General features: G+C 41.4%; 1 protein-coding gene across 3 annotated transcripts in view; it reads right to left on the bottom strand.

Annotated features, from left to right (window-relative positions):
- Positions 1 to 12,879, bottom strand: part of msi2b (musashi RNA-binding protein 2b) — a 237,082-nt gene that overhangs the window by 40,097 nt on the left and 184,106 nt on the right. For all 3 annotated transcript variants that reach the window (XM_071539599.1, XM_071539601.1, XM_071539600.1), the window contains exons 9-10: positions 9,694 to 9,808; positions 4,190 to 4,264 (exon numbers count right to left, since the gene is read on the bottom strand). In XM_071539599.1, the coding sequence (XP_071395700.1) occupies positions 4,190 to 4,264; positions 9,694 to 9,808 (190 nt within the window). The remainder of the gene's footprint in view (positions 1 to 4,189; positions 4,265 to 9,693; positions 9,809 to 12,879) is intronic.

A 12,879-nucleotide genomic window follows, 5' to 3' on the forward strand; every position in this document is an offset into this window, starting at 1 on the left:
TTCAACAGTAACCTCAACTCTGGGTAACTTACTTATACAGTACATTTGTCTTCTCTGACATGATCATATTTAAAGAATATCTGAGGCTATTTGGCTTTATGGGGGAGGTGGGGTCAAGGGTGAATCTGTTTCAAAATGTTGAAAGGTGTGGTTATACTTGGGGAGTGCAGTTGTATCAGCTATGTATAAGATGAGAGGGTGTGCAAGGGATTGTTAGTAAAAGAAAGGATAATACTCAGTTCAAAGGGGGTTGGTTCAGGCATTGACAATGAAGGTGGAGCGTCAACTCAAGATAAAAGTGTAGAATATCTTTTAGTGGATTTATTTTCTTTCAAAACCACATGATGACAGCAGATGAACATCACAAGTCCAAGTCCAAGGGAATGGTGTTTTTAGGGTTGACGGTGGTATCACTCCTCGTACAAGTGCCAGGTGTCTTCATCTTATAAACAGTAGGTACGTTTCCATGCAAACACAAATAAAACGGCAACGCTCATGTGTCACATGTCACTGTATTGCTGCATGAATATATTACAGCCTCTTCTGCTTTCAGTTGACAGTGACAATACTACTGCTTGCATCAAAGTCCTCTATGTGTATCAACACAATCTGACAAAATGTTCTGATATCTGTTGTCTGGCACTGAGGTGACTGTAGGTTGGATCTCATTGTGTCACAAGTCTCTCTGAATAAACTAACCCTCCTAACAAATAAATATATGTAAACCTGGGTTATTGGAGGTTATTGAAATTATGTTAAATATTCCCAGTAACCGGAGCCTTGCACTTGTAACTGTACCCACTGTCACAGAAGAGAGCCATTACTTTGTGTTTAATATTTAAGGTAACAGGTTTTGCAGCTCTAACCTATAAAAACATATCTTATTCTTGGTGTGTTGTTGATCACTAGAACTCCTTACCATTTGTAATATTGCAATAAATAAACAACAAACATATAGTTGGTCTTCTTGTTCGTTGCTAAGTTCAGCAGCTCTACAACTGGAGTGTGCAGCATAGTACTTTGAATGTTAACTCTTAGTTAAAGCATGATGCTAAAACGATGGCACCACACGGTAAACGCTGTGTAATTACAGCAGTGCATATGAAATGCAGCTTGGGCAATCTCCTTGGGATATAAAAAAAACAGTGCTGAGCACATTCTTTCATCAAATCCTTCATTCCTCCCTCAATTATTAATCTTTTCCTTTAGGGAATCATAAAACCCGCCTATGGATTCATTCTTAAAACACTGAACATGGGATAAAGACGCTGCATAAAAGAAACGGCTCATAAACACAACATCGCTCCAGAAAGATTATAACTATTGTGAACAATTTGATTGCTATCCTCCAACAGCAAAGAGGCTATTTGTAGAAAAATTGCTTTATATTTCAAAAGGTATATGACTGAATCCATAACTATTATGGTATTCACTAAACTGGGTGACAGCTACTTACAGTAAACCAGAAGCACGTGGCCTGATTGTCAGTCTAAAGGTATGACACTGTCCCATACTCCTTACATTCCTATATCCCATATTTCTGCCCTGTCACGCCTCATCCTCAAAACGTAGATAATATACTGGCTGCATTATTGTCCTGCAATTAAGTTGGTCATCATCTTTGTTTTTATCTCCTCTCACATTATGAAGTGAATAAAACATTTATGAGTGCTTTTGATGAGTCAGGAAAAAGAACAGGTAACTCTGTGTTACTTGGCTGTGGGGCTTTTGCACTCTGCTGACCTTCACAGTAGCTGCACCTAGTTGTGCCACAGAGGCATTTGGTGAAGTTAAGGCTTCTTTTCTGAGTCAGGATTTGGAGTGGATCATTTCTTGAGATTTGAAGATCATGCCACTTAACTGTGTATTTATACTGTACACCTTCTGTACATCATAGGTAGGGTTGTTTCATAAGACTTGGCCACTTAGCAGTAGTTGCTAAGTGTATGTTATTTCACCGCCAGGAATAGTTTTAACTGGCAGTTTAAATACAGTACTATTATGTTTCATTCATGCAATGCTCAATAATACAAGGCAGGTCAATCTGATTTGCATGAACAGGATTAATAATATTTGAGGGCCTCTAAGTGTATTAAAGGTTGCTGATATCTGTGCTATGCTGGATTACTTTTTTAAGCATCAGGTCTTACAAAGACAGACACAGAAATATATGCTACTGTTACTCAATGCACTTGGTGATTCATTTTGGGGTGCTAAGGTGTCAGATGCTGTTTGACACCCATTGTGTCAGTATCTCCTTTGAGTCTATCCAGCTGTGCTATATGCCGCCTCTTAACATGCGTAAATCTTAGACAGATTCAGTTTTTGTTTAGGTTATGCATATTTTATTGCTATGTGTTAAATACTGTTCTGTACTTGACCTCAGTTTCAGTTTGAGGCATGACAGCTTTGTTTGTTTTGAGGTGAGATATTTCTTCTCTTCTTTCTGTGTTTTTCTCATAGTGTTTTATTACTTTATTCAGTGCTTCATCACTGTGTTTTCTGTCAACAGTGGAACTTTGAGGTTTTATTGGGTGTTAAAGAAAACCCCTACAACCTGCTGGGTCCCTTCCAGTTATTTATAAGCATGTTTGATTAAGTATTTCAGAGTGGTTGTGTACAGTGAGAAAAAGCCTTTGATCTTAAATGGAGGATGCTTCCCACATCTCGGTAAGGAAGGACACTAGTCAATATTTGGCCTGAGGTTATTTAATTTGGACAAGGAGTTTGATTCATACATTAAAAAATCCAATTACCCTGTCAAGAGTAGAGCAAGCCCAGAGGATGCTGTTTTAATCATACAGCTTTATCACACTCTTTAAATTGAGTTTAACATAGACAGCATCATACATTAAGCCTTGGGGAAGGTGATGTGCCTTTAATTTGTCATAAACAGTAAACATTTTAAAAATCCATGTTTAACCAGGATTTCATTTACAGAGCAGGGATAAATACTGATCCTCCCTTTCCTTTTCAAACTCGCCCCTCTCCCCCTGTTGCATCCCAGTTACCATCTTGTTAGAATTTTTCCTACAGAAGATTAAGGCTGGATTCATACTCCAGAAGGAAGAGATTTGTCTGAGGAAACAGAACATTTGCTGCTTCTTTTTGGGCGATGCTATATACCATTTTGGGTATGTACTCCCTATATTGTTCTAGTCTTCTGATGAACCCAGTGCCTCTTGTTTTCAATGATTTGCCGTTCACACCTACCATTCATATCAATTCCAGCCTGTCAATTCAGTTATCAGGGAAACAGGGTCAGTCTATTCTTGAATTATACCCATTTTTCTAGTAAATGAACAAACAACAAAATGCTCAATTCACCCATCCTGTAGACTACTCATATTCACCCATGCTGAAGGGAGTGAACGTTATTCCCTTTCTTCCCACGAATGACGTTGTGGTCAAGTATAAATCTAGCATATGTCTGATCTGCAGGTGGCAACAGCTGGACCCCCCTCTGTTACTATTCCTGACTCTATTTCACAAAGCTATTACAGAGATCTGAGCTGCTGTCAGATATTTCCCATTCCGTCTTATCAGTGGCAGGACTGATGTCTGGCAAGGCAAACAAAGTGTGTGTAAAGTCCTTAAATAAAGCATGAAATCGACGGGATGCCTGCCTAAGTGAGGCAACACAGGCCGCCTTGCTGCAGACAGGTACAGCTGCTCACCTCCAGACTGCATACCTCCCATTTGGACTCCCATTTCAGCGCCCAGCAATCTGAGTCAACACTTTTAACACAGAAAATGACTTAATTCATTTTCCATTATAAAAAGCACATTAAAAAAATGGAATTCAAATCTGCCTACACAAAGTAGTACTTATTTTTCTGCTTCTTCACAGATGGATTTGCATATATTGGGCCACGATCGACTGAGAACCTGAAAATACTCCCTCCATTTTAGACATTTGGTCATGGTAGTGTTCAAGTATGGGATAAAAAGGAGTAAGCAATTTACTTCACTGTACGTCAGCTTTCAGCAGCTGGTTCAGAAATCCAGACACGCAACACACTTATAACCCTGCAGATTATCTGGTGACTGACGCGTATATTCATGACTGTTCGTGTGTGTCTATGTGCGTGCGAGTGTGTGTGTGTGTGTGTGTGAGTGTGAGTGTGCTTGAGTGTGCATAACAAAATTAGCTCTAAGACTGACATTTCAAGGAAGTTCTTTGACTCACCAGGAAACTGGTAGCTGTAGCTAGGTGCGAATCCAGTGTATCCACGCCCATACGTTGCCACAATGTTGGGGTAACCTTTGAAAACAAAGGGAAAGGAAATCATTGGAATAGGCATCACTTTGTTCAAGGTGGTTAGGTTTTCAAGGTGCAAAACATAACCACAGAGTATAGATTGGATTGGATATGATGTATAGATTATGTATAGATATGTGTTACCAATATAGCGTGCACACACCTCCCACATAATCACATAGTCACCCACATACCTATGAATAGTTCTATTCCAACATGCTATATATACACTTTGGAAATCAAATCTTTACCTGAAGTTCATCACTGACTATCTCTAAAACTGTAGGGGATCCAGACTGTAAATGATGATTTTCTTTTATTTTCGTGTCATGCACACAAACTGCCCAACCATCATGGGTTTACAAGACACCAAAAAAGTAAAAGTGTTATCACTGTGTCAAACAAGGACTTGTGTTACCTGCTTTCCTTTGAAAACTATGATAATCCATTTTAAATTGTTTCCCCAGAGTAGGTATCATTTTTAGAAAACTGTGGGTATCTCATTTTGAAGCAAAACTCCTCATATACAAAAGCTTGTATGGGTGTCAGTGGCTCTAGGCAAGATTTGCTCCATGCTACAAAGCTCAAAAAGAGGCAACACACCACCCTGCCCTCCTTTCTCTCCAATCCCCATCAATGGTTACTGGTCACAGTCACAATAACCTCTTCTCCTGATCTGTTGCATTATGATTATGATATGCTGTGTGATTAAAATGAAGGAAGGCAGACCTGTTGATTTCATTTGTTAATATTACAAAGTTGCTAATATTTTACACAAACTTTATAATTTAAAACACATTATACTCCTTTCCCTGAAAGATGGGCGAGTGACACAGATTGAATGATGACATGGATGAAGTGTCTCATTACATTATAACACATTTAAGAGACCTGGACAAGAGCTTCAGTATCGCTACATAACACATTCATGAATATTGATTCTATCCACATGTCATCTTTGATTAGGGTTTGGTTGGAGCCCAAAAACACTAGCAAGCTCTAGACAAACTGCACTGCTATTGGCTCTTAACTGTCTAATTCTTTATGGCCCGGCGTAACGACACTTCACAGCAGGTGCCTTGCAATGATATAGTGATCAACAATGTCTGTTTATGGTCTGTGCATTTTAATCATGGCAGAGAGGTTAAAGCTGAAATATAGCTAGATGCAATTTATGTAAACCCCTTGCTGTGGGCAAGGGGTTGATGGCAGCAATCTCACGAAACACTTGCAACTCCAGCATGGCATTAATTTGAAGCTGTGCAGTGTTTTCGACTGCTGGAGCAAAGTTTCTGCTGGATGCCGATGCACAGCAAGCTGTCCTTTATGGGTAGAACGCATCTTTAAACAATCAGACTACATAGCTGAAACTACCCATTGTATAAAAATGTGTTAGATATGGAGAGACCCATCTTGTGAACGCAGACCTCTGGAACAAACTAGTGCTATAAATTGAAGATGATTTTGTGAGTAATTAAGGTAAAATGCAATCACATCTATTTAATAGGTATGATGAGCGTGGGGCGGCTTAAAGAACTTGCTGAGGATGGTAAACGTGACTAAGAAGTGGCATCTGCAAGCCAAAGTCCTTGTGGATGGCCCAGGCCTGTGTGGAAGGTGCACAATCCCTGGGTGGATGGAGAGGTGCATTGCGGCCTGCGGAGGGCCCAGTGTCATTACAAAGTTAAGCACAGCAGATGTATTGTTCATCTGCTGTCATGATTCTTATTACAACCACAGACCCACCAGTTAATTAGCTGGACAGTTTTCAGACAGAAGCAGCTGTGGGCAACATATTGAGAAACAGGGTGTGAGGTAGCAGGCAGCTAGGAAGTAGGATACAGACAAAACAAGATATCTGAGAAGAGTGGGTGGGTGAGTGAGTGAGCCTGAGAGTGAGTCAGTGAGAATTTGAGTACCATCAAAGGTAATATAAACATAATTAACCCTCTAATTAGAGTATATGTCTCAGCCTTTATCTGTTCTCCTCAAGCTATTATTACCTCCAGCCATAAGTCTGGACTGAATTAGCCAATAAGAGGAAGTCCTTTAGGCCAGGAATGAATCACCGGAGCCCACCTTGATAAGTCTTTTTTCATAGTGTGTAAGCTAAACCTCAGAAACTGACCTCAGAAACCTGTTTCAGGCTTAAATATCCTGCCGGTTCCCATTAGCTATCTACTGGCCTGATGAACTGGCTACCTACACATTACCCTCTGAATGTCTAGATTGTTAATTTCGGGCTGCATATGCCTGTGGACATTACAGATTAATGGTGCTTTCTTGGAGAGATAAAATACAACTAGAGGAGATATTTCTCATTTCTAACTGGTACAATTAACTGTACAATGCATATACTATAGCACATCCCAGTTCTACAGCAAGTATTGTAACTAACCATGTGTTGCAGTGTAGCTTCCGGCATCCCAAGACATTGTAAATATATCTGATTCCCATTTAGACACTTCCTCAGCCCGGGAATTGTGTGTGCACTTGTATGCATGTGAAAAGTGTCTAGAGTGTGAATACAACAAAAATGTGCTTTGCATGCATGCGTGTGTGAGTGCGTGTGCGTGTGTGTGTGTGTGGGTGGGGGTGTGTGTATATGCTCTGTATGCCTCAGAGCCTGCGCCAGCTGGAATCAGAAAGGTTGACCTTGGTAATAAATATCTAATCAGTGTTTGCTGTCCATGAAAAAGTTCGATTTATTCCTGACCCAATGAGAAAATGCCTCTCCCAGGCCCTTTCCCCTCTCTTGCAGGCAGAAGGAACGGGAACTTAGAGAGGCGGTGAGGGGAACCTCGACCTGGTATGGATGAGGTAGGATGGAAAAAAAAATCTCTATCAGGGGCTGATGAGAAGTTATCACTAGGACTCTATGTCTACAGATGGATGGCTATCACAAATCCCCCCTTTGTTTGGTCTGCAAAGGGCTGTGATATGAGACAATGGAGAGCAGATTTGACCACAAAATATAGGATATTATGTGTTTGAGGCTGTCATAATGTCAAACAGAATAAATGCACCAAACCAACATTGTCAGCTTAGGTTCTGTAGCTCCTCACACTCCCTCATTTCAAAATTTCCTGAAATGGTGAAACCACTTTCCTAGTCTAATTTATTGCAGTACAATGGGTGTCACATTACTAAAGAGAAGTATTTGCAGCTGTGTGTGTTGAGTGTCTAAGTAGACAGCTATAGAGAAAAGATGAAAGTGTTGCGACAGTGGAGTGAAATACATCCTAACTTAAGCTACTATCTCAAGCTACTCACTCATGAAATTCTCATTTACATTCAAAAAGATGTATACTGGGGTAGACACTGTCAGCTATTGATCTGTTATGTATATATATATATATATATACACACACACACATATATATTTGCTTGCATGTCATTGGGGCCACTAGCTATGGACTTCAAAGGAGAGGAGCACTGAACCAAGGGTGCTATCCCCCTCAAACACATTCATAGGGAGACCACATATGCATACACAGACACACACCAAAAATATAACATGAATATATGTATGTGCACATGTACACATATTTTGAAACGAGAGGGTGGGAGAAAAGAAAAAGAGATGACAGAAGAAAGAGAGTGTGTCGGGGGGAGGAAAGGAAAGGAGAACCTGCTGTCTCTGCTGCCATTTCAGTAAATAAAGCCTGCCATTGTGCCTGGCCTGGTGGCGGCCTCTTAGCGCTCTTATTTGCCTTATTAATATGCATGCTAATGTACCTATTTTATGGCTCAACAGTTCTGATTCACTTTAAAATCAATTATCCATCTGGTACACCCATACCTCGCCCAGGCTCAAATGTGTATTAATTTCAGCAAACATACATCGGGCACAACACAATAAAGATAAATGCCTCGATTAGAGGCAGTAAACAAAGGAGCTAGGGATGGCTTTAATGAGATTTGGCACAAAAGAAGCTTACACTTTCTTAAATAATGAGCCTAGGGTCCCTTTTTCCAAATGCAAATTATATAAAGGAATGTTTCGCTGTCCTTGTTCCAATTTCATTTAGATAAGAGTGTCTCCAAACAAGTTGGCTGTTAATATTCTCACATGAGCACATCACTGCCTTTCTGCCTGCCTTCTCCCAATGGAGGGAGAGAGTGCTCTCCTCTACGCAGACACATTAGTCTGTAATAAGTTCTGAAAAGTTCACTGTGCTTGTTAAATACTTCTAACAGATGAGATGGAACTGGGAACGACTTAGATAGAGCTGACAGAGGCACTTGGCCAGTCTTACCAACACTTTTACCACAAACAATTATATAATCAGTCTCATGGAAAGGTCAGCCCTGCCATAACCCTGATAGTTTATGCAACTGAGGAGATAAATAGATAGATAGATAGACAGAGAGAAAGAGAGGGGGGGGGGGGGGGATTTACACAGAACAGAGGAGAGAGTGTGGTAGTGTTAAATAAAAAGGGCCACAGGCATGGGCTGGATGGTAATGAGGAGGGGTGGGCCAGCAGCTGAGGTCCCTGTAGATGAGATCTCTCCCTGACATGTGTGTCCCCTTCATTACCCATTAAGGGGGGCACAGTGATGAATCCTTAATATGACATTACACCAATTTTCCTCTTCATTTAGTCTGCTAATGTGCTGGTCTGCTCCTATATGCCCAGGGGCAGCCTGTACCAGACTGGACCAGAAATAGACCACAGTGGCCACTGATGGCACACCTTGAAGCAGCCTAATTAGGGGCAGCGCCCATCTAATGGGGCTATCTAGACCAGAGTTTGCATAAGTTGCCTTTTTAGCAGGTAGAAATGGATGAATGAATGGTGTGCTCGCCTGACATGCTTTTTTCTCGGTCCCTCAATGAATGTTAAAGCTCACTTTCATTTTTTTCATTTGCAAACTGCTTAAAAATCTGGTTTATAATGTGATTTTCAAAGATGAACCTAAAACCTCAATACTAACTTCACACTTGGTAGTGGGGTTAAAGAGATGTGATCGGACAGACAGGCTGTGCGGTGAACTGCACACAGACTGCTTGTTTGTGCATGTGTGTGTGCATGAGTGCATGTGTGTATGTGTGTGTGTGATTTGTCTGTGCATTTGTGTATTTGCCCACTTCAGACTGTAGCATGAGTTATTCAGTATATATTTAATACTTACTTGCTTACTTTTGTTTTCAAATCATTTTCCATGGTACAATACTGTATAATGTGTGCATTTGTAATGGATGTAACGCAGTAATATCACAATTTACCTGGCAAAAATATCTCCAAGTCTCACATCGACTACTTAATGACAAAATTCTATCATGTATAATTGAGATTTCATTGGTGTATTTATTACATTTATAGCACTTATATCTAGCCATTACTTTGCTATGCACAGAGGTGCTGACAGGAGTATGTGTTTGTGTTTGTTGTTGGTTTGTGTGCATGCGTGTTGTGTCCTACTCACTCAGCATGCCCATCCCAAGCATGAAGGCATCCATGGTGTAGGGCAGACCCCGGGCACGCCCCCGCGTACCTGGCGGAAACATCACCTCCTTGGGCTGGGCCTTCTTACATTCTACCTATGTAGACACACACACACACACACACGCACACACGCACACACACAAACAAACCATTAGACTCCCTAGCTACACACAACCAGACAGATCTGACAGCGCTGTCTCAGCTCTTTAAGGTGGTATTCTATTTGACTTGCACAACGCTAGATGTTTTCCATAAAAGAAAAACAAGGCTGACTCAATCTGAACACCTCACATTTTAGAGGAAAGTCTCAGAGGAAAAGTTACAATCATGTTTCTCCTGCATTAAAGCAAAGGTTATTGCTCCAGTGAGCATGTGCCCAATGCCCCAGGGAAATACAAGCTAAATACTTTCCTAGAGTTTCCAAGCCATCAAGGTAGAAGAGGCTCTGTTCCCCAGTGCCATTATAAGAGTCCCACTGTGTGGCGGTATGTCCAGTATCTCTGTGAGGTGTGGTGTTTTTGTTTTACCTAAACACAAACAGTCTCAAAAGGAAGAACCTTTCACCATGATGTCTACTCAAGGATCTACTGTTTCACTGTTGTCACTCTTGTTTAACTCCAAGTCTTGCCAAGGTTTGAATCTGAAGTTGGTAAAGAAGTAGTGTGTTTTAAATCTTAAGAAGGTAAAATTCACATCTTTCTTTGTCTTTCTCATATATTTTTTTTTTCTTTGTGTGTGTGTATTTTCACCGGGTCCCCAGTGCCCAGCGGACCAATTCCACCTGCAGCACCACATTCATTTCCCATGTTGGAAGACTGACATATCCTCCTCCTATATAACACATATCAAATGAGGGATGTGACAGGGGCAGATGAGGAGGAGGAGGATGAGGATGAGAGTCCTATTTACCACGTATCTATCCTATCTTTACGAATTACAGAGAGGCATGAGTGGCTGACAGGGCGAGCATGGCCTTGTGTCTGCTGGTTGTTCTTTGGTAGGCTGACTCTGTTCACCATGCTGCACAATCTATTTGCTCCACTGCCTGCTTGGCATCGGCCTGTCCATCTGTTTGTCTGTTTGCCTCCTGGCTCTTGCCTGCTTCTCCCCACTGCCTCCACTTAAGCAGGGCTTTCTCGGCTGCTGCGATTCACATGTCATCCTGGCCTGCTGCACAAGACAGGCTGCTGCGCCAGCGCTGTGTACACCTCAGCCCAGGTACAGCCCAGCATCCATACAAATAGGCTCGCAACTCTGACAGGCCAGGGGTGCACATTACTATTCAAACACACATACATACACACACACACACCCACATGTAGATATACACACACATACTCACAGACACAAGCATACATGAACACACACACACATACCCAGTAGTAGAAACTACCTGCTGGTGCAAGTTGCCGAATTGAAATAAAACTAAGAGTTCATATCTGTGAAAAAGGTGCTATGTTAATTTAATAGTTTAAATGACCATATCAGTGTTTTAGCCCATTTACTACAATGCACGCACATACTGTATATCACATTACTACTGACCATTTTTCAAAGCATACCATACTTTGTTAGATGTTTTAATATTTACTTGATTTCCCTGTTTTTTTGTTTTTTTTTAAAGTTCAGGTGATAAATCTACCTTAAAAATTCTCTGCTGCTCCAGCTAACATTCATGCCCGGGTTTAGAAGTCATGGATTTTAAGGTGGAGTACATTCTGTTGTGTTGGTTTCTAAGGGCAACAGAGAGGAGCATTCATGCGCTATCGCTAAATCGGAAAAACTAATTTTGTACTTGGTAGTTAGCCAGAATATAATAACTTTCTAAAGCAAGAAGAAGCCAAATCCCCCTCAATCTTTTTCATGATGCCCATGTTTGCTTATCGTTTGTCTTCATTTGTCTTTACTTGGATTTTCCGACCAAATGCAATGCTTTTTGGCAGCCAACTTCCAAGTCCCGCATGTTAGAGTTTTCCACCAGCATGTGTAGACTTTTCAAATCAGTGCAGAGCATTAAAAAAATTTACCATGCAACGATAAAGTAACTTTGACAAAAAATAAATCTCAAGCAAGTTTCAAGTCTCTGCAAGTTGATTTTTGTAGTGTACTGAAATCACTGGAAACAAATATCTGCCTGGAAGGTGGGGAAATTGCATTTTAACACCTGAAAAAGTATGGCATGCTTTGGTAAATGATCGGTAGTCATGTAAAGTATATGTGAATTGTAGTAAATTGGCTAAAAAATGCAAATACACCAAGCCTTTAACAAGGCATTTTGCTAGAGTACTAGCAAAATGCCTAAAATGTAAATGTAAATGTAAGCACTAATGGAAAGAGTTTCTATCTCAGAGGGACGGTTGTTGTGTTGCAGAGCTGTGATTTGTTGCTGCTAGCAGGCCCTTCGATTAAAGCAGTCCAACTCAAGTACACAGTTTCCTCAGCCAGAGCCACTTTGTAGCTGTCACTGCTCCTCTGCCCTCCTAGCTAGCCCGGCGTGGTTGGACGTTGTGCAGGAGAGAGCACAGCAGCTCTTATCGTCAGGGAATGACCCCCGGCATGAAGGGAGGAACCGGGTGGGACAAATGGGTCTATTAGAAATCTCAGCACACTGCTGGGATTCTCACATGTTCACACAGCTGGGTGACAAAACGGCTGAGTTCTGCCCGGACCGCAGACATGACAGTATCTGATCAGCTCCCTCCGCTAGCCTCTGCCACATCCAGCAAGTTGGCCGATCAAGTAGCCTGCTGGGAGTTAGACAGTCCCGGGTGTGAGTCATACCTACATGCTCTCAGATCTGGGTCTTTGATATTCAGGGAGAGGGCTCCTTGTCATGGATTTAAAACCAGCCAGGAGCCAGAGGCTGTGGTGGTGTGAGTGTGTGGGAGTTCATCCGCTTCAAACACAGGAGTGTGTGAGGGGAGGGAGGCAGGAGTGGAGCTCTGTAAGCTTTAAAGGGTGAACGAAGCCAAAGAAAGAGAAAAAGAGAACAGAGAGGACCGCAGAACAATTCTGAGCCTGACAATAAAGCACTGTAAAAGTGCAGCAGTTGTGATTGTAGAGATTCAAATTCTGCCACGTGGAAGGTGGTATAGATTCAACCCTTAGCCACATGAACTATGGGACAGCACTTCATTTACATGCTGTTTTGAAATGCAAACTGGGC

This window comes from Centroberyx affinis, unplaced genomic scaffold, assembly GCF_046629955.1.
Source record: "Centroberyx affinis isolate AG114_WGS23_722 - 3 ecotype Tasmania unplaced genomic scaffold, CSIRO-AGI_Caff_v1 ptg003475l_1, whole genome shotgun sequence".
Classification (NCBI taxonomy): domain Eukaryota; kingdom Metazoa; phylum Chordata; class Actinopteri; order Beryciformes; family Berycidae; genus Centroberyx; species Centroberyx affinis.